Consider the following 21,942-nt stretch of genomic DNA (forward strand, 5'->3'; position numbering starts at 1 on the left):
TTAGGGAACTTGTAGTGTCATGGGTCAGATCCAATTAGTTAGTCTTTAAGGTCCCGACCTATGGTTGTTGGGCTTGTGGTGTCATGAGTCAGGTTCTATCAGTTTTAGACTCTTGCGGATATGATTAAAGCCGATCTAGACATAATTTTAACTGATAATAAACATTCAATATAACAATCATATTATTTTCTCCTCATATAATTATAATAGCTTAAATACCGAAAATTGACCTTGAACCGAGAATTAAATTGAAGAAAGACGATAAACATGACTGGATACAAAAGAGGCTGAACAACACAAAAGAGACGTGTATGATCGAAAAAAGACATAACTAAAACTCGGCTAGAAATCTTGTATTTCTGATTAAATTGAATGCTCTAGTTGAGATTCATCATTCTTGACTATAACAAATAGGATACATAAAAATGATTAACCAACCTCCATAAACAAAGAAAAAATAACAAAAAACAAATTTAAATTAGTTATTTATCTCTTTAAAAAAATTTCTTCCAATGACCATGCTTCCTAATGCCATATGATGTCATTTCCTACAACCAAGTTTGTTGTTCTAAAATTTCACACCTTTTCCTTTCATTCTAACCTTGTGTGTCATTATAAAGTTAGCACAAAAAATTCCTTAACATTTTTATTTCTTTAAAGGTATAATTACTTATCGATCCCTACATTTAGGGTCAATATTCAACTTAATACAATGGTTTTTAAGAAAATCAATTTGGTCCCCTTGTTTTTTAAGAAGTACCCAAATTGGTCTTTTTTGTTAACTCACTTCCAACGATGTCAAGTGGTGTTTATGTGGCTGAGATAATTGCTGATGTAGATTGTGAATTAAAAGACAAATAAGATTGGATGTTGTGTGAAGTGGCAAGTGGAGGGGTTTGATAGAGATTAGTAAAGTTTGGGGTTTCTCTCATTCATTAACGTTTTTTGGAGGGTGGTCTATCAACGGATAATAGGGTCGTTTCTGGAGGTGGTTCGATCCTAAGGTGTGTGTTGGAGGTTGTAGTGGAGTTCGGTTTTGTGGATTCGTTGTTGGAAGGAAGAATCTTCTGACACATGCTCAGTATCATCATTTCCACCATCATCATCACATTCCTTCTCATCATGAACAGTCACACCAATACCCTTACCACCACCACCACCTTCCTCACTACCAATAGCCTCAACATCAGGTTCCACACCATCATGCTCACCAATATCCTCATCACCATCATCCTCACCAATATCCTCACCACCATCATCCTCAACATCACCTTCCTCACCAACATCAACATCACCATCAGGTTCCACACCATTAGCATCACCAACATCATACTTACCCTAAACCCGACACTCAAACCTGCCTATGATACAAAGTGTACAAAAAATAAGTGAACTTCAAAAAATGTATTTGCAACTTTCAACATATCTATTGCATCAGCATCATCAACCAGAAGTTGCAATCTATTCTCCAACACTTCACAACCTCCACATGAATACCACACCTCTTGTACTGTTAAAAAACCCATCTCCTTTACAATGTTAACTATTTCAAAGTAACTTCATCTATCACAGTCACATGATCATGTTGATGTATCACCACCAATATATCTCACTCTATCACCATCAAAAAATCTTCCATTATGGTGGACCATAAGGTTAAAAAAAACTTGAGACAAATATGGAGTTTATAAAAGGTATCCCTGTAAAATATACATATGGTCACATATACCAAAAAAATTACAAACCAATCATTCATTTAACTATGTTAGAAAACAAATGTTGGACCACACACAATTTTTTTTAACATGATGAGACCCTACATCATAAAATACTTTGTAAATGTCCCTTTAAAGTAATCAAATACAGAACATAGAACATATAAAATAAAGCAAACAATTAAACAACATTTAAAGACCTCATAATTATTGAACCAACACAGTGTAAATGAAAAAGTTATAACCTTATAAAGGAACAAACACAAAACTGCACCAAATCGCACTTCACACAATCGCTGCACCAAATGACACTTCACATAATCGCTGCACCAAATGACACTTCACATAATCGCTGCATCTCAAACCACCAAACACTAACACTGCACAAAATCACACTTCACTAATGTTAAACTATAACCCCAATTATCCAAACTCACTGGTTGCAATTAAAAAATCCTAACCCCAATCACTCACACATTCAAAAATCCTAACCCCAATGTTCATTTCTTCTAATATGTTAATTTTACCAAAACTATTCATGGCAACATTGCCACATCACTCAACTTGTCCACATCAAGGTTTTCTCGAGTGTACAGCAATCTTAAAATACATCAGTGGAAATCTTAACTAAACTTATCAACTCTATAACTATTGTACGAAGCTTCACATTTTTTTATTATACTAAAAACGAACTTGCATAAAAATTATCGTATAGAAAATAATATTTAATTATATGATTGATTACTGTAATAATACAGCTTACTTGAATAACTTTAAATATAATAAAATTTATGAATTAAAATAATTAAAATCGATGAGATTTAGAGAGAAAAAAGAATTAATATAATGGTATTGTTTGGTGTGTTGAAAAGGAGAAGTGCATCTGGTTTTGTTCCATTGGAAGGAATTGATATGATGGCCAGGTTCATCTCCAAGTCCAAGACGCTGCTTCGTCATTCCCAATCCCCGAAGGTCCTGATTGTGTGCCACCGCCACCGATCTTCGGAAGCCATGAAATCGAAGTGGGGGGAGATGGAAGGGGTGAAGTTGCTGGAAGACCATGCCCACCGTGTTATGATCATGAAGGCCACACCCGATTGGCTTCCCTTTCTCCCCGGTTACTCCTTCTGGGTCCCACCTCCTACCTCCCCTTTTTTCCACAAATTCTCCATCCCCGCTCAACCCTTCTTAATGCAAGGTTCTCTTTTTTCCACTCACTCACTCTTCATCTCAACCAACCCTATTACTCTTTATTCCTTCAATGCTAGATGAAGTTTTTGGGAATGCTATTATTAGAATCTTGTAAATATAGTGACTGTGGATATTATGATTAATTGGATTGATTGTAATTCATCCTATGCTCTCTTGTTTTTCTCTCTCAACAGCTATTGCCACCCCACGAGGGATGGAACTTACTGTGCAACTCAAGGTTATGGAACACACTGAAAACCTGGCGCTCTCTGAAGACGAGGAAGGATGATCATGATGGCAAGTAAGTAATAGTACTGCATGGGTTTGTGTCCGCTTTCAATGATTCAAGTGTTGCTACACAGTTTCAAATGCAGTTATGCAACAGAATTGTCTTTGGATTGGACTTGTTTGAGATCTCGCTGAGACCAAATAGTGAATAGTTTTCAGGGTTGCACCCTTAGCTCGATGAGAGAGGATTGGGTGCAAAAAAACTAAGCTGTTTGAAGATCATGGAGCTTGCTTGCATAGAAGACAGTGCATGTAAATGGAAATTCCTGCACAGGTGAAGTTCTACTGGTTGCTTTGGGATTAACTCTTCTCACGTTTTTTGGTCTCTTTTTTTTGTATATAGTTTGGGTCCTGACCAAGCACTTAAAGTAACCAGTTTGTGTAGAATTTTTTCAATGGTGTCATGTTGAACCTTTTACATTGGATGATGTATGTATTTGTGTAACTAATAAAGCAAAAGCTTCTTTAAGCATTCCTCTGAATGATTCAAACACCTTCTCAATTCAATGAATATGTTTATTCATGTATATATAACTGCAGTAGACTTTTATAAAGGGGTAAAAGTTTAGCACTGTTGCTCTAGTTGCTTGATTACTATTATAGAATTGCCTAGTTTCTATTGAGTTCTATAATTAAAGCGTTGATTTCCCATTGAAAGGCTGAAGAGCATTCCATCATAGAAGCTGACTTGCATTTTGTCGCTATTGTACGTGAAAAGGGTTGATTTATGTTTATGTCAAGAAAAGAGAGAGATTATTCATAGATCTATTCAATTCAAATTATACCAAAAAGAGTGCTAGAATTTTGAAGATTAAAAAATGTCTTAGAAGACTTGGGAAGGATCGGTAGGACTTATAAATTTGTTTAGTGTTGCCAGCCTTGCTGGTAACTTTGTCAAATCCTCTAATATGATTTAGGATTTGGATGCTCTCGTGGTGTTATAATTGAAAAAGTTGGGATATTGATCCAACAATTTATACAATATTTTTCTCTTTATTTCTCTCCACCATCATTCATAATCACATTCCATACTTCTCTCTTCTCTCATTCTCTCTCTGTCATAAAGTTTGATGAGCAAAGAACATTATTCTAATTGAGAAGAGATACATGCAACTTTAATTTTGGCATGAACTCACCACGATGAGTCTTAAGATGTTCGAATTACATTCAGAAGAGATTTTAAATGTAACTGATAGATCTTGGTTAACCGTTCTTGTATTTGACTCGAGAGCCATTTGATATTGTGGAAAGAGTCTAGTGTGAATTCTAAACTAAAAACTCAACTTCAAATATTCAAAGGCATACATCCGTGCAGGATCCTAAATTATTAATGTTGAATTTTAGAACATGCTTGCTGAGAGGTAAAAAAATTGTATAAGTTTAACTTTCTAATTCTTCAGTTCGATTTTACTTTTTAATCTACTCTTATTATCTTGATCACTTGTTATTTCTTTAGTTTGGTTTGCGGGACATGAATTTCCAAGTGAAAACCAGTTCTGGTTCTGCACAAATTCACAATTCATGTCAATGTCATTTGTATTTGTTCAGTTAGTTGACATTTTCAAGGGGCACAGTAAACACAGTAAACCTTAAAACCTGACACCGGGCATACGTGGTAAAGGTATATTGCTAGTAGTAGAAGAATTTTTTTGGGGTTATATTACGGGTTATATCCTTTGTGTGGGATTAATTCTCCCTAGAGCATCTGTGACCCTGATTTTTAAGTTCTCCGAATGGGCTAGAACTGCAAGTACAGTACAGTCACGTTGACTTCAGTTTTCCAGATTGTTCTGATAAGAAAGATAAATGAATCATTAAACTTGGAATAATAGTAGTCAATTAGATGTGTTTACTGTCTTGGTTTCTCAGTTGGAATAATAATCAATGAGGCGTGTTTTCTGTCTAGATTACCCAGTTCCAAACTTTGGACTATCGCTCGGGCAACTTTAATTTTCAAACGCACCTTTTGATTCAACTTGAAAGGGTGTACCCTAGAATGGCTTACGGAAAATGAATCATTGATAGTTACAGATAAAAATATATGTCACATACAATGACCAACGATGAATGCAATTTTCATTAAGAAAGTTAGTGTTTTCTACTTAACAAAGAATACATCCTTTTTGGGCAAGGGATTGAGGGAAAAAAGGAGGATTAAGTAGAAGAGAAGCTGGACTCTACATTAAATGGTAGTTTCCCTGATGATTCATGGAATTATAAGCATAGGTGGGCACGGGTAAGGGATCATCAAATGGATTAGAAGAACCCATGACTGGCATTTGTTGATGGTATTGAGTCTGTGGGTACTGGTAAGGGACCATCATCATGTTATGTTGTTGCTGTTGCTGAGGCATGAATGCCATTTGCACATTGGCTGGAGGTGGTATGTTGTTGGACATTGCAAATGGATCTTGCTGATTATGATGATTGAATGGATTATGTGTATCCATATCCCCATATCCATAGCCCGCATTTCGGAGTTGAAGTTGTCTCCTAGCATTTTCATCTTCATACAAACTGTCTAGTAATAGATTGTCAAACCCACCAGCCTGACTCAACAAACAAGGGAGAAAAGAACAATAGTGTTGTTAGCTTTTAGATTCAAAGGACAAACCATAGCCTCATTTAGCGGTAGATGGAAAACACTACAAATTATTCTTAATATGACATTGAATGGGGTGTATACATGTATTGGCCATTTCAAGCAGACCTCTGCTGTTATTGGCGTGTGTGAAATTGTACCTATAGCCAACATCTGTGAGATGAATGTCACAATAATAGTTTTGGGCCGCATTCGTTGTAGTGTGTGCCCGTAACATGTTCATATTGATTGGTATGTCTCTTATGTACATATGAGCTACTAAGTATGACAAGCAGGTAAAAACTGACCATTTTGCGAACTGGCGCTTGGCTTGTATGGGTACTTGGTGTTGTAACCAGTGCAAGTTCCCAACCAGAAGTTCCATTTATGTTAGCCAAAGCAAGATTGCTTGAGTTATTTCCTACATAAAATCGCAGAGTCTTAGAATTGAATCGATCATACAACAAGGATGGTTAGCTAACTGATGGACACGATTGAGGTTTTTTTTATTAATACAAGTTTGTTTTGATCCAGGCCTGGTAATGATTTATCAGACTGACTACGTGAGCAAGGAATGGCAATGGCACAGGTATCCCCTATGGTTTTAGATGAAATCATCTCCCATTTCTCCAATTAGCTTTGTGGAATAAAACAAAAGAGAAGTCTTTCATCTCTCATTTCTCCAATTATGCATGCAGTATAGAGTTAACGTCGTTAATTATCAACCACTCTTACCTCCGGGTGGAACAATTGCTAGCGCCAAAGCATTGCTTTCTTCTAGTTCCTGGGCTTTTGGATTTATTTCGTTTAGACCCTGCAAAGGTGACAGATATGTTATATATTCCGTCAAACCAACACCTCAAACATTTATACGATTCACATAAACAAAAACACACCAGCAAATCATCAGTAGAATCAGTTGATATCAAAGGAGGAAGTTCCACTTCCTCCTTCTGGGGCTCTGCTTCATCTTTATCGACCAGTTCTTCCTCTTTGTCTTCTTCATCTGGTTTTTCATTTGCTTGAGCCTCTTCGGGTTCTTTGGGTTCTGCTTCCTTTTTAGGTGATTGATCATTTTCGTGATATTCCTGATGTTGCATGACATTTATTAACGAACCATAACATGCGAATACGTTGTGGGCGTACACGGATGTTTTAAGAACAATTGACATTGGACCACTTTTAAGAAAACAAATAGCCCTTTTGCCCATTAGAGTGGTTTCTCCCGGATACCATTAACAATAAATGCAGAAACTTTAATCGAAATATGCCATAACTAGAACCAGAACATAGATGCAAAGTTGTTGAGTGATATTTAATAATGAAATGAAGTTATCGTGGTCAATCTCCACTTCTCCATATCAATCGGTGTGGGAAAATTGACTCCAGAACCCAATGCAGAACATACAACGAGTCTTAAAGCTATTCTATCAATTGCTAAGTTGTTTTAGAGTAATTGACTCTACATTTTATTCTACACTCTACACATAAGAAAGTAAAAGTTCTTTGGGTCGTTCTAAAAGTCATTATGGTCCTCCACTCTCTGACGAAATGGCTTAAACTTCATTTGCCATATCGCATGTAATAACTCCTTTATTAGTTTAGAAAGTCAAGCATATTGGTTCGTGGAAGTTCATACAAAAAGCGCATATAAGGCACGGGCTTTCTCGAATAAATTAGGATACCACTTTTTCTTACCAGTCTATTAGATGCATTCAAGGGTGCTTCTCTAACGTATTCTTCCATCGTGGCAAGAAAAGAACCAGGTGGCTGTTTATTAGGGGAAAGATCGCAGTGAGAAACTGTATACGATATCAAAATAAATATTGTTATTAATGAGCAAGAACCTGTCTCAAGATTGGAAATTGAAAATTCCTAGCAAGGTCCAATCTCTTGCAGTATTCATAGAATTCAGCAAGATTATCAGCCTGCACAGTTAGAATGATCATCAATTCAACACGTATGACCCATCAGAAACCACATTGAGAACAAGAAACAGTTCAAATTGAACAACAAAAGGAATGGATCTGAAGGAAAGGAAAACACTATTGTAAACCTGTTGGCTAGCTCTTTTATAAATATGTAACGCCTTGATTGCATCATATCTTGGCATATCAAAGAACTGAAACTTTCATTTGTTAGTACAGTTTAAAATTTACGAGTTAAACTGAAATAACATGTTAAACTGAAGTAGACGTTACCACATCCACAAGATTTATAATTCCATCATTCAGGGCACAATATATTTTGAAGCTCTCTTTCAATACCTGAAAGATGTTTTCAGAAGCGGAAAAGTAAAGTTAGACAACAAGTCCTCTCAGTGAATGGATTTCTAGAAGCGAAGAAATTTAAAATGTTTCCTTTTTGTGTGTTAGGATTGGATTCCTCTGAAATGAATTGCTTAACTTCGGGAAAAAAAAAGTGCCAACCGTTAACAAAAGAAAAATTAAAAGTAGATTTTAACAATCCATTATTTGTCATAATAATATTAACCTTGATTGTTTACGAATTGAAAAGTCTCACTTCTGTCTCTGAAATGAGAGCTTATTTTAAAAAAGTAATTTTTTTTATGAAAGTGAGACAGAACATAAGGATGAATCAGGCATAAACACTTTTGTCTTGTATGAAATCAATCCATGAGTATAGCAGCCGTTCCGGTGTCTAACACCTAAGCTCATCTTTATTATAACGATCATTATTCTATGAGATTTTAATTTTATTTTTATGCATTTCACTCTCTTACATCACACTACCTTTTTGCAACTTTTATTTCAATGTAACCATGCTATGAGACTCAAACTCTAATTAATATTTTATTTAGTTGTTAGTAGAAATATATGTTTCTAAGTAAAAAATATTTGTTTATTTTTATGATCTAAGTAAGATCTTATTAACCTAACTTAAAAATTTATGATCCTATGTATGAAGCTTATAATGAAGATATATTCTTCTAACTTGAGTGCGGAAGTCATTGGTTAATTGAGTGCTATTGAAGGTTATTGGTATCATTATCAAATATTATATGGACGTAATTCTAAAATCCAAAATCTCTTTGGTTTGCAAAATATCATTTGCAAGGATATTTTATTTGTTTTCTCTTTAGGAGCTAAATTTATTTGAAATACTGTATGACATTAAATGTAAATATTTGTTTCAAAAAGAGATTCAAATTTTAGTTCACTACATTCAGTGAACTAGTTTTTTTAGTTAGACCAACCTCATGTGATCATTTTACATACAATTTTGCACTATAACATGTTGGACTAATTTTATTCAGTTATACAATTGATACAAGACATATTATTACATAATGCTTAAAAGGGCTATTGTGTGAAAAGTACGAAAATTAAACAAGCATACCAATGCCAGTGCATACTGTATTAGATAATTGCTGAGAGCCAAACCTTCAGGCTGCAGGATATTAAAGAAAATTAAATGTTATTATCTATCTGAGGGAAATAAAATGCAATCATTTCAATGGCAAGAGATACATTCAGAGCATGAAGATACCAAATCAAAGTTTTCTGCACAAATTCTTACCTGACAACCAACTAAGCGGTATAGAAGTTGCTGCAGCGCAGGCAGCTGCTCCAATAGCCCTTCACTAGTCAACGACCGTGTTCTGCTGTGTCCCTGTCAAAGCTAAAAGTTACTAATTTTCTAAATGTAGTAATGAAAGCCGCATGGAACAATTAATGTGTGAATAAAATTGAAAGGCAAAGAACCACCTTGGTTATAACCGGTGATGGTTTTGTTAAACGCTCAGACTCGATGTCATATTTAAGGATTCTAAAACATTCAAGCCTTTCTTCTAAGAATAGTGCATAGGTTCGAACCCATGCAGAACAGTCCCAAGCTGTATTGAGAAATATAGTTAATAAGCATAAAATGAAAGAAAATTCAGATAACAAGAGGGTCTCACTGATCTATCTACCTTGAGGACTCGAGTCATCTTTGAAATTGGATATTTGAAGAAAACGTCCCCTGCGCGCATAGTTTATGAGGTCTTCTTTGAAAGTAGGATCACCCTCTCTCAGTATTCTATGAATAACAATCAATGTCTTTACTGCAACCTGTCATGTAACATGTCCTTATTCAGTTAAAAGCAACGTCAACAAAGTTTGCAAAAATTGTCGTCATCGACCATAACAACATTCTTTATCAACACAGTTTGCAGAAATCAAGCATAACAACATCTTTATCAACACAGTTAAAACACATCATTTTACCATATACGTACAAGAAAAACAAAATGAGCACTGATTGTTTATTATATGTTCTGATGCTAAGTACTTTTATTTTAAATGCACCGTTCGAATCCTTCCTTCTCCATTTTATGTCATGAAAATCTGAAACGTAAATTGAAATGATCGAAACCACGTTTTCAAATTTTATCCAAACACAGTCTTAGCTGTTGATGCATTCAGACAGTTACAGAGAGGACTTACAATCCAATTCCGGGTCTTTGCAAGCCTCCTAGCAAGTGTGTGTATGCAGTAAGCCACATCTGCCCGTGGTTGGTGTGCTGAAGTTGCATAGAATATCTCTGCAAAGAAGAGATAAATTTCACATTCTGGCATTACGGTAACGATCTCATTTCTAATTTCTTTCAATGCAAGAAACAAGATCTATGGAATTAAACCAAACATAATGCATTGAAAAATAATGATTCAAACCCCGATGACACTAATCTCACGATGAAAATAGAAAAAAAAAAAGGCATAATTTTCATTTTCAACAAAATCTGAGAACTCACTTCTAACATGACGTTCTTTTGGAGGATATTCTACGTGACTGGTAGCCTTCACAATAGCAATATCCAAATCCTTACATAAAAAAATAACAAGATCAAGATAGAGAAAAGCTGAGAAATGAAATCAATTGAGATAGAGGATTAATCGGCAGAAAAATGTAGAAAAGAATGAAAATTGATTGATGAAAAGTTAGAAAGAGATATGAAAAAATGAACCTTGTATTCGCTATTGACCTTGGCTAGGCCAACCTTGGTAGAGTCTTTGAGAGCACCGTAGGCCTTTCTTAAGCTCCGGAACGTTCCCATTCATCAAAGAATAGAATTTGATGGAAAGAGAAGGAAGAAGAGGAGCCACGATTTCCCTCCTCCTTCTTCTTCTTCTTCTTCTTTCTCACTGTGTCATGTGTTCCAACTTCCAAAGACAAAAAGAAGGAACCAACGACCAAAGGGTATTTTGGTAGTTTCGGCTCTTCAGAAACTTAACTGATTTATGGAAATATTTGACCACAGTTTGTGAATAGTATTCATTTTCAATAAAACAGAAAAAGCAGGGTTCCGTTTTGCTTTAAGCATAAAAAAATAAAAATAAAAAACAAAATGTTTAGTCTTTTGAATATTTACAGGTGGGATCCAACTATGCCTTCGGGGTCTCATTTTTTTTATTCCTATTGCATATAGAGTTTAATTTCTCGAGTAACCTTTTATGGATCCTCTTAACTTTCTTACTATCTTAAAAAAAAAAAAATTAATAAAAAGTTATGTATTTAATGTTTTATAAAAAAGTTTAAATATGTTTTTATTCTTTATTATAATACGAATTCAAACTTTATTCAGGTACTTATAACATTAAAATATTGAAATCAATTATTCTATACGTGAAGGACTCATTCTAACCATTTTCAATTATTCTACTACAAATTAAAAATATTTGATAGATTAAAGTTTAAACCAATAAAAAAATAATTTCGTATTATAATATAAGCACAACAAATATATTTAACTTTTATAAAAATAAAATTTATTCAATACTTGACTTACCAAGAAAGCAGGTATGTTGTAGAAAAAAAATTAGTTATTTTAATTTTTATTACCAAAATTGTTAACAGTGATTTGTAAATAAATAGTGTGCTGAGAGAGCTACACTTTCAATTTCTTTTGTATTAAAGTTGGGTAATATATTTAAAATGTGAGCTGTAGAATTAGTTTCACCAAATCGGTTAACCCGTTTAATTCATCATTTTAGGTGGACTGAATAGAATGTTCAAACTCCTCAATTTTGTTTTTGTTTCATTTTATCACACACAAAATGAATTAGGGTTGGATCAATAATTTTAATTTTTAATATTATATAAATAATAAAGAATGGTGTAAACTTTTGAGTTTCTATTCCATTGTTAGTATAGAAGTAATATTGTGTGTAGTACCTAATGTTTGTGTTTAGAGAATTTCTTAGAAGGTTATTTTTTTTTATATTAGAATTTTATGTAAGAATTTAGACGATAAGAAAATGTTTTTTTTATAAGCTCGAGTTCCTTCTGGGTTTCTTTTAGAGTGACTTCTCTGTCTTCTGTTTTCGGTCTTTTCGACCTTCAGGTCTCGTGGTTTTCCAATCAATCATTTTGCTTATGCCGAGTGATTGTGGGGAGAACTTACAATCTATTCTCTATTGTTTATACCTTTTAATTAGATTCTTATTGTCATGAACTCGTTTGTTAGACTCAAAAGCGGATTCAATTACACCTTAGTCATGCTTTATAGATAAAATGACTTAACATTGATTAAATGACGTTTTAAAGATTTTATTTGGACTTAAGTTAATCCATAGACTGTGGGTCATTCAACAATCAACAGAAAGATTTTGAAATATGATAAAGAAGTATGATGAAGAAGGTGTTGTTGATTTTTGTTCTCGACTTTCTACCCTAATTTGTAGGTCATGCATGTTATGTTTTCTAAGGAATGAAGATTTTGACTTCAAGAGTAATTTGAGATGATTAATAGTTAGAACTTCATCTTAAATTGAAAATGATAAAAATCCCTTTCAAAGTTATATATATATATATATATATATATATATATACACGCTAAATTTAAGTGAGATTATTATGGAATCATAAACTTGAGATAGTAAATTTGGGTTGCATGTGAACATATTTGATAAATAGTGCAGTAACAATTGGATTTTGAATTGAAATTAAGAGTTATTCTATTTTATTTATCTTATTGTCTTAGTAATGTCAAGTAGTTTGAATTATTGTGTGAAGAAAAAACTTAACTTGAATGGAGTTTGATAGTTAACAAGTTGGTTATCTTGTTTTAGGAGTCCAAGAAAATGTTTGAATTTGTATAGTTAGATCATTTTTGTCCACAAAAAGTTTTGTAACTGAAATCTTTTGGGTGAGAATGCATTAGGTCTAGGAAAAATTAGTGTTTAATACTCAAATTTCGCTAAATATATTTAAAAAATAAGATCTTAAATTTTAGCATTTGTTTATATGGTTTAAATATATTGTTGCATATTTTTTTTATAATTATATGAATATTTGTGTGTATTATATAATTTTAATTAATTTATTCAAGAAAAAAATGACTATATTGGTTGATAATATATATACAATTATATTATGGTAGGATGATTGTATGCATTTACCATTTTTATTTATTTATTAAAATTCATGAACTATAATGAAAAACAGCATAAAACTAAAAAAAACAGAAACAAAAACATGGATTTAGAGTAAATTCATGCGAAATAAAATAAAATAAACTCCTAAGAATAACTAAAATAACTATATTAAAAAAGGAAAAAAAATAAGAAGTCAAGAAAATAAAAATTATCTAATGTGTAGCTCTCAAAAAAGATAACAAAGAGAATAAGATTTTTTTAGGATATATTATTTTACCAAAGACCAATAGATTTAAAGTCCATAGAGCATAAGAAAATCTAAATAAAATACACAATTCTGACTGTTACAAAAAAAATAAAATCTGAAGTCAGTCTTAACTTATTTTGATTTGTATGAAATAACAAACATTAAGCAAAAACAGCAAAAAAAGAAGACATGCAATTGTAAAATACACATTAAACTAATATTAGTATCATTTTTGTAACAACACATCTGAGATTACTAGAGCAATGTTATCATCTTTTTTTAATACAATATCAGGTAAAATGTTCTACATGAAAGTAAACATTAATATATAATAACAATGTCTCAGTATAATAGTTACACTAAAACCACAAGTTTTGAGACATTAAATATCTTTATTTTAAAATAAGAAGTTTAAATTATGAATTAAAAAGAATAAATTGATGAAAAATTTAATTTAGATTATGATGTGAAATGTGGTCCTTATTCTTGCTGCGGAATAACTAAATTTTTGCCAAGTGTCATGTTGTTGATTAAAACAATTTTTTTTTTTTGTTTTTTGTTTTTCCTTTTTTCCCAACTTACTAGGAATGTTGGATTATTTGCATAGTGAAGAACAAAAAATTGAGTTTAATTTAATATTCATTTGCAAGTACATTCGGGATAGTTAGAGTTGGTCTTTCAATTAAAAGTCAATAACTAATATGCTAAAACTATAAAGAGATTGACCTCTCTCAATAAATATTTTTTTTTATCATATGAGAAACAAAATTATCAATAATGTTATACATTGTAGTAGGATAAATTTAATATCTTTATATTTAAATTCTGTATAAATATATTTTAACTATAGGTTTTTGTAAGGTAAATTAACATTTTTTTTAATAGTTAGATTAATCATGGGTTGTTAAAAAATATTGATCATATAAATCAATATTGCATTGATTTAAAAGGATAGATATTCATGTTGACCTTTGTATTAATTTATCATATACATGTGCTTACTATAAATTAATGAGTCAGCTGAACTTGGAACTGAGAGTTTGAGGGAGCTAATTATTAATGAAAAAAAAAGTGGTGAATAATATATCCATAATTGTAGGTTTTTATAGATCAAAATTATTTCAATATGATAAATTATATTTTAAGTAAATGCTTTTATCTATTTTTAACTTACATTCTAAAAGTATTTTAATAAACTTTTATTTAATATTTTACAGATCACATGTTCTATTTCATTGTTAATGTCTTTTGAGAGAATTCAATAAAAAAAATCATCAATGAACCAAACCATGAATAAGTCTATACATGCTACTTCCAATTCAAAAAAAATTAAGATGATGAATAAGATTCAAACTTATTCTTTAATTTTTTATATTAATTTTAAATTTCTTTAATATTTAATACAATTATGTTGATAAATAATCTTAAAATTATTGATTAAGTTAAATTAATGTTACCTAAATGTTTGGTAGTGAACTAACCATTTTATTTCATAAATATTAAAATAGAATTCATAAAGAATGGTTTGTCCAAATCAAAGTCAAAATTGTAAGATACACAGTAATGTTTCAAAGATGAAAATTTTATTATATTTAGATTAGTTTTTCTAAGAATAAAACAAAATTAAATGCTCTTTATTATGTTAAAGTAGCTTTTAAGAGATATATTAGTAAACTTTCAATGATTACTTGGCCTATAAAGAAGTATAAAGCCTTAAAAAGAATATAAAATAAAAAAAAGTTGGTCACAAATAACAATGAAATCAATTTATTAACTAAAGTTTGCTTCACAAAAATGATTTCATAACAGAAATTTAGAATGATAAAATCTTTATCTTGAATAACAACAAAATATTTGAAAAAATGAGAGAGAGAATGAAATAAAAACATTATTAAAAAAAAGAAATAAAATCAAAATTGTTATTGCCTACTCCCAGTTTTAATTTTGGTGACATTGTATGTACCAATTTGTTGCAAACATAGTCTGACAGTAAATTAAATCAGTAATTTGTTTCTGCTAAACTAAAATCTATTAGGAGATCACAAAAAGATTCATTCTCTCATTGCATATAACCAAACACTTTTGCTTCCTATGTTGCATTGACGAGTTGAGAAACATTGGCTACACACAAAAGGCAACAATGCCTATGATTCACCTAAGAATCTGATTTTTTTTCTCAGAAGAGTATATCAATGTTATTTTGTTGCCACAATTACTTGCACAGAGAGAAAAGAGAAAGAGAGACAGAGAGATTCATATAATGAATGGGAATGACAACATAACCAGAAGCTAACCGTTGGTGGCGCTTGGGTAGCTATTGAGGGCGACTGGTTTCATCAATCAACATTGGGAATCTGAGACCCAATTTCAAATTCAAACCAATCTCTCAATTAAACTTCACCCATTCAATCCTTCCAACTCCTGCACTGTCACCATGTTCACACCCTTTCAGGACCTTTCAAAGTTCTGATCTTTCACTATATTCCTCCTCCCTCACAGGTTGGTTTTGTTTCTTTTGCCTCAAACTCTTATGGGGTTAGACATTTGGATTCAAAGTCAAGGTCTTCTGGTTCGTGGTGTATTGGCCGTTTTGAGTACTTGGGGTATTTCGTGTGTTCTTCTGCTTATCACGAGTGCTTTTTTTTTCTCTCTCGATTTGAATAACTGAGGATGACTTATTTGTGATTCTAACAATCAAATCTCAAACATCGTATCTTGACTTTTTATTTTATTTTGCTGAACTAGTCCAGTAATTCACGATTCAATGTTCTTTTAAATACTCATATCCATGTGTAATGCTCTGCTGTTTTTTGCCCATTTCGTATAATGTTTGGCTTTGTTCCATCCTGCTTTGATTTCTAGAATTTGATCATTTGTAGTGCTCCTTTTTTTACTACTCGGGCATTTTTCTTTTGTATGTTGAAGAAGGTAATTGTGTAATTATACTTGATCAATGGATAGAGGGCAACTTAATATGCATTGCCCAGAGCAATTTCTGTACAATCCTCGTCTTTGTTTTCACAAAATTCATGTTTTGTGTTGAAGTTTCAGGATTTAACACATCAATATGCGGGATAGTGTGAAGAAGTCAAACGACAAAGGATCTAAAAAATCTGATCATTTGAAGGCACGTACGAAAGGGAAGAAGGATAAAGTGAAAGTGGAATCAAAATCTCATACAAAAAATGTTGGCACTGATGTATCAAGGAAAAGAGTTATCTCTTCCCTCAAGATCAAAGGGCCACGTAAGGATTCTTCAGATAAGAAATTGATTACTGGACAAAAATTGCCTTTGAAGAACAAAAAATCTTCACAGAAGCCATCCTTGAAGTTACAAGGCAAAAAAGCTTCTCTTAGCTCTAGAAAAGAGGGGAAAGATGCTGATGGGGAGGTAAAGCTTAAAAAAATGAAGAGAAAGAGAAAGAAGAAAAGACAAAGGAATAATTTGGATCTTGATGATCCTTCACGCCTGCAGAGGAGAACACGGTATCTTTTAATCAAAATGAAGCTAGAGCAGAACCTTATTGATGCTTACTCTGGAGAAGGTTGGAAAGGTCAGAGGTACGGGATAAGTTTTCCTATAGCTTTCTTTTTGTTTAAACAGGTTGGGTGAATAACATGCATGTTTTACCTTTTAGTGATTAATTTAGGAGTTCCTCTTAGTTGATTTTTGTTACTGTTATCATAAGAGGTGCATGCTCTATGTCACTTGAAATTAATCGCATGAAATTTTTAGAAGATTAAATTATTCAAGGGAAATATAAATAGATAAGTGACTGGTTTATTGAGTTTCAATTGAATTTGGTGATAGCCGGAATTTTCATGTACCCATTTAAGTTGAGTTTATGTTTTGCATGAAAAACTTAGTATGGTTATGCTATACCGTTGATTATAAACCAGAATGGATTGGTCTCTCCAAACATTTTTCATGGACAACAGCTTGCGGCAATGCAGTGTGATCTTAACCTGAAAACAATTATTAGCTATTTTGATCAACGCTAGCCCTTGACAAATAGCAGCGGGGCTCATCATTATTCTATTTTTTGCATTGATGGAAACTCCTTTCACAGTCGAGAAAAGATTAGGCCAGAAAAGGAGCTACAAAGAGCAAGGAAGCAAATTTTAAAATGTAGACTTGGTATTCGTGATGCCATTCGCCAGTTGGATTCTCTTGGTTCATTGAGTAGCATTGAAGATTCTGCAATTGCTCCAGATGGATCTGGTTGTCATGAACATGTGAGTATCAACACTTCATTGCATTAAAATGTTTCTGTATTCTTTCCATTTAATACTTGTGAACCAGCTTCACACCTTCTCTTATTTTGCTGATGGAGAGCCATCTCTCACGCATTTTCTGAAGTCAAGTTGTATCATGTATGGAATGACAAGGCACATTTTAAAAACTGTATATTCAGTCTTCTATTTTTCTACATCTAGATATTCTGTGCTAAGTGCAAAGTGCGAGAAGAACCTCCAGATAATGATGTTATACGATGCTATGGTACATGCAAGCGTGCTTTTCACCAAAGATGTGTGGACCCTCCTTTAGACACTGAAAATGGTGAGTTCCATTATATGGTAACAAGTTGTTCTTTAGGTTGCAACTTCCTGTGCTTTGACTTCATTAGATAAATTATTTGTTTAAATATATATTGCAGTTCCTCCTGGAAGGCAGAACTGGTTTTGTAAATTTTGTGAATGTAAGATGGAAATACTGGAAGCTATGAATGCTCATCTTGGAACTCACTTCTCCTTGCACAGTGCTTGGCAGGTTTTTAATCTTATAATCTCTTAACACCATTTATTTTTCTGTTTTCATCTCTCTCTACATATATAATCAATTTAGAATTTTATAAAATTACTAGCGCATGGGTAACAAAACATATACATACCAGACGAGAATGTACTCCCCCAATTTTCTCTTTCGCTGTTGTTTGTTAGACTTTGTTCTCTTAAAACAGTACTCCTCACTTTAAAGAATCCAAATCCATATATTCCTGCTGCTTCAACTAATAATTCCTCTTTGCCATAATTAAAGGATGTATTCAAAGAAGAGGCTGCTATACCTGATGGTGAGACTGCATTACTGAATCCTGAAGAAGAATGGCCGTCAGATGATTCTGAAGATGATGATTATGACCCAGAGAGGAAAGAAGACAGTCCCAATATCAACATGGAAGGAACTAATGATAGTGCATCTGATGATTTAAGCAGTTCTACCAGTCTGTGTTATTCCGATGATGAATATTCTCCAGTAGATGGTGTCAGTCATGAATATCTTTTTGTCAATAGCAGCATAGATTCAGATGAGTCTGAGGACAAAGCCTGTGGGCGTAGGCAGCGAAAAGCTGTTGACTACAAGCAGCTTTATGATGTAAGTATATGATGTTGTGCTTTAGAAAAGTTAATTAATATTATCAATTTTAAAACTACAACTTCAATGATGGTATAGAAGTTACAAGTTACTGACTAAATGGGATTGGTAAACTATCCCGACATCTATTTTGATGAAAGTTGGTAAATATTTCTGACTCCTCTGTAGGTTTTAGTGTTTTGATATGTATTATTCCAAATAGATGTATTGCTTACCCTTGGATGTGATGTAGACAGATAATCATTATGCGTCGAAATACTACTAAAAATGGAGTCCCTGATTTGTTTGCTGTCCTATAATGGAAAAGAAGTTTCATCTGAGTTCATTTTTCCAGGAAATGTTTGGGAAGGAAGCTCCTGCATATGAACAATTGAGTGAAGATGAAGACTGGGGTCCTGGCAAAAGAAAGCGAAGGGAAAAGGAGTGTGATGCTGTTGATTCTCTTATGACTTTGCATGAAAGTGAGAATAAGCACCCCAATAATGAGCAAAACAACATGACAATAAAATATTCTTCTAGCACAAATATGAAGAGGCATTGTTTTAGGATTCCGCGTGATTCAGTTGAGGTACTACTAGAAACACTTGGTCAATTTATTTATTGTTGGGTTGTGTGTGCTTTAATTTATTACCCTTTCATCTTATGAAATGAGCCAGAAGCTTCGCCAAGTTTTTGCTGTGAATGAACTTCCTCCAAGATCTATTAGAGAGGATCTTTCAAAAGAACTGGGACTTGATACTGAGAAGGTGACGACTTACTTCTTTTCTATCTTCCATTCGAATTTGCTTTTGAAGTTTTTCTCTCGAAGCACACTTCCTAGGTCCCCATAGTTACTCCAATTAGTTCCATTTTGTTTGCATGTCTAGAAACACTTTATTTGTTCAAACTTTCTGTCACTAACTTGTGATAGAAAATGCAGGTCAGCAAATGGTTCAAAAATGCACGTTACTTGGCGCTTAAAAACAGAAAGGTAAGCCACACTTTAATATCTCATTGTTCAATTATGCAAGTTTATTTTGTCGTCCTTTTCTTATAAAAATTTCTTGCACCAGTAGCTCTTTTTATAACTGTCATCATCCCTTCTATACACCATCTAGTTCTTTATAGTAGTGTTTAAATTTCACTTATTTTGCTTGTGAAATTTTTTGAACAAATGTCAAGCCTTGTAATTTTAGATTACTATAATAAAATCATATAATAGGCATTGCCTGATGATTAAAAACAGATAGAGGCCTTGGAAATTATATGATGAAAATTCTTGTCTTAATGAGAAGACTAAGAGAGTAATCTTAGCATTTTTTGTAGATTTGTCAGACAGTCAAATTCTGTAGTCCTTTGAAATTTGTATTTGAAATTTGTAATGAACTCTAATTTGAGTGGATTCTATTCAGCATCAAGCAGAAGGAGAAGCAAATCAACTTAAGAGAATCACTTCCACAAAGAACTCCAGATTACAAAATCAGGAGAATACTGATCTTTTGAAATCAAAGACCTTGAAAATTACAAGTCATTCCGAGAAGGATGTTAAAAATGTCAGTGGCAGAAAGAAAATTAAGTTTTCTAGCAAGAAAAGACCACCAGAAATTCCTCCACCTCCAGGAGAAAATGGCAACAAGGTGCTTTTCTAGTAGTTCCATATTTTAAAGCATTGTATGCCTGAGAAGTAGTAACACGTCCATAAACCAGGCAAATCAGTTTCAAATAGAGCATTTTTTTCTTACAATCACTTAAGAAATAATGCCCTATGTCTGTTAGTAGTTTTTATCATATAGTTTTTTGCACTAGTAATTCTTTTGGATTGGGATGGTCCTCAGTTAACTAGTTTTCATTGTTTTTCCCCTTCAGGACTTAATGGAGATCAGTGATGATGTGAGCTTGAAGAAACTATTGAAGAAAAAAAAGAAGAGGTTGGTAAGTTTTACATTTGAAGGAGATTCTCAGACGGCAGAGTTGGAATTTGAAAGACTATGCAAATTGAAGCAAAAACTAGTTAGTATGAAGCAAAAATTAACAACAATTCAAAGTTTCAGAGTAAAGGGTTCAGATGAACCCCATTCTAATGAACCATCCATTGTATATGTACCCACAGCTGTTTTAAGGGAAAAATTTGAATGATAACTTTGATTGGAAAATTTATCAAACCAGGTGAATACCAGTTAATTTCTGTCACCTTGTATTGTTTTGAAGTTAACCATATTAATACTAGCTTCCTCACGATACCAATTCTTTGTCACGTCAGTTCATAATATTGGTGGTCATACTTCAAGGCAACTATTGTTATTCTGTACATACAAAAAAACCACACATTTCACCTTCAGTTGTGTTTGTTTCTGGTTTCTGGCATTTTGATGAAACGGATTTGTTAAAACTTGTTTTTCACATCTCATAATGAAAAGAAACAAGAAGAAAGTCAAAGATAGAAGTTGTAAAATTATACATGTTATCCTTCAATTTATATTGTAAATATCTATCCGTCAGTACTACAAATAATGTCATTGGTACCTTGTATTAAGATGATGGATTATGGATTATGAACATGATAGATTATTTATGTTATGTTAGATAACGTAATATAATTAATAATTAATATTATATAATACAATAAATATAAAATATTATTAATAATAATATATTTATAAAAATATTAATAATAATATAATCGTAAAAATAATAATAGTAATAATAAAAATAAACAAAATTAAAAATACCAGCAACAATAATAAAATTCTAATTTATATTAAAGTAAAATTAATTTATAATAATAAGAGTAATTTGGTATTTTATAAATATATTATTTTTAAAATTTTTTAAAATTTATCATTAATCTAATCACTATCAAATTTTCATAAACCTTTTTTTCAATTTTTTTCCTTACATATGATGACGAATAAAAAAAGAAAAAACATACTTGTAAAGCAGAATGTTTGACTGGTTACTTCTAGTGACTTTTTATGCTTCTACACAATGCAATAAAGCAGAGTAGTTAAGGCATGTGAATAAACTTAGTATTTTAATCAATGACTAACTCATGCTTCCTATCTACTGATTAAAAAGTAAAGGTTTAAATAAGTTTATCCCTGGATTTTACTTACGGTTCTTTATAATTGTGCTATTTTAATTTTCAGTATGATCTAGCAGTGTCTTACTTTGCCTCAAGAAATCTAGCT

At 32.4% G+C, this 21,942-nt stretch overlaps 3 protein-coding genes across 6 annotated transcripts; 2 read left to right on the top strand and 1 right to left on the bottom strand.

Moving 5' to 3' along the window:
• Positions 1-2,540: 2,540 nt before the first annotated feature.
• LOC137807257 (uncharacterized) lies at positions 2,541-3,676 on the top strand. 3 transcript variants are annotated; one of them, XM_068607778.1, is made up of 3 exons: positions 2,541-2,913; positions 3,101-3,207; positions 3,340-3,676. In XM_068607778.1, exons 1-2 carry the CDS (start codon positions 2,562-2,564, stop codon positions 3,193-3,195), a joined length of 447 nt encoding a protein of 148 aa, XP_068463879.1. In that variant the 5' UTR covers positions 2,541-2,561; the 3' UTR covers positions 3,196-3,207; positions 3,340-3,676. The 3 variants fall into 3 exon arrangements, with proteins under 3 accessions (XP_068463879.1, XP_068463878.1, XP_068463880.1); XM_068607777.1 differs by having other exon boundaries at positions 3,347-3,676; XM_068607779.1 differs by having other exon boundaries at positions 3,354-3,676.
• A 1,572-nt stretch (positions 3,677-5,248) lies between these two features.
• Positions 5,249-11,036, bottom strand: LOC137807256 (putative clathrin assembly protein At4g25940). The gene is made up of 15 exons (XM_068607776.1): positions 10,745-11,036; positions 10,532-10,601; positions 10,224-10,321; positions 9,710-9,848; positions 9,504-9,631; positions 9,316-9,408; positions 9,136-9,186; positions 7,977-8,042; positions 7,832-7,897; positions 7,623-7,703; positions 7,474-7,545; positions 6,672-6,863; positions 6,511-6,589; positions 6,084-6,196; positions 5,249-5,743 (listed from the first exon to the last, which is right to left on the bottom strand). The coding sequence occupies exons 1-15, from the start codon at positions 10,832-10,834 to the stop codon at positions 5,372-5,374; spliced, it is 1,710 nt and encodes a 569-aa protein (XP_068463877.1). The 5' UTR covers positions 10,835-11,036; the 3' UTR covers positions 5,249-5,371.
• A 4,418-nt stretch (positions 11,037-15,454) lies between these two features.
• LOC137807259 (pathogenesis-related homeodomain protein-like) lies at positions 15,455-21,013 on the top strand. 2 transcript variants are annotated; one of them, XM_068607780.1, is made up of 11 exons: positions 15,455-15,900; positions 16,447-16,962; positions 17,472-17,637; positions 17,839-17,962; positions 18,060-18,172; positions 18,440-18,775; positions 19,110-19,343; positions 19,432-19,521; positions 19,695-19,745; positions 20,167-20,391; positions 20,621-21,013. In XM_068607780.1, exons 2-11 carry the CDS (start codon positions 16,469-16,471, stop codon positions 20,888-20,890), a joined length of 2,103 nt encoding a protein of 700 aa, XP_068463881.1. In that variant the 5' UTR covers positions 15,455-15,900; positions 16,447-16,468; the 3' UTR covers positions 20,891-21,013. The 2 variants fall into 2 exon arrangements, with proteins under 2 accessions (XP_068463881.1, XP_068463882.1); XM_068607781.1 differs by having other exon boundaries at positions 16,453-16,962.
• The last annotated feature ends 929 nt before the right edge of the window (positions 21,014-21,942 follow it).

The sequence above is a fragment of the Phaseolus vulgaris genome, chromosome 3 (assembly GCF_000499845.2).
Source record: "Phaseolus vulgaris cultivar G19833 chromosome 3, P. vulgaris v2.0, whole genome shotgun sequence".
NCBI classification, from domain to species: Eukaryota; Viridiplantae; Streptophyta; class Magnoliopsida; order Fabales; family Fabaceae; genus Phaseolus; species Phaseolus vulgaris.

Bases quoted from the DNA above. Each gene is read 5' to 3' on its own strand.
- LOC137807257 (XM_068607778.1), top strand. From the start codon at position 2,562: ATGGTATTGTTTGGTGTGTTGAAAAGGAGAAGTGCATCTGGTTTTGTT. The intron at 2,914-3,100 runs GTTCTCTTTTTT...CTCTCTCAACAG, and splicing joins TCAACCCTTCTTAATGCAAG to CTATTGCCACCCCACGAGGG.
- LOC137807256 (XM_068607776.1), bottom strand. From the start codon at position 10,834: ATGGGAACGTTCCGGAGCTTAAGAAAGGCCTACGGTGCTCTCAAAGAC. The intron at 7,704-7,831 runs GTTTACAATAGT...CTAACTGTGCAG, and splicing joins ATAAAAGAGCTAGCCAACAG to GCTGATAATCTTGCTGAATT. The intron at 6,864-7,473 runs GTAAGAAAAAGT...ATGCAACATCAG, and splicing joins TGAATGCATCTAATAGACTG to GAATATCACGAAAATGATCA.
- LOC137807259 (XM_068607780.1), top strand. From the start codon at position 16,469: ATGCGGGATAGTGTGAAGAAGTCAAACGACAAAGGATCTAAAAAATCT. The intron at 19,522-19,694 runs GTGACGACTTAC...TAGAAAATGCAG, and splicing joins TGGGACTTGATACTGAGAAG to GTCAGCAAATGGTTCAAAAA. The intron at 19,746-20,166 runs GTAAGCCACACT...GATTCTATTCAG, and splicing joins TGGCGCTTAAAAACAGAAAG to CATCAAGCAGAAGGAGAAGC.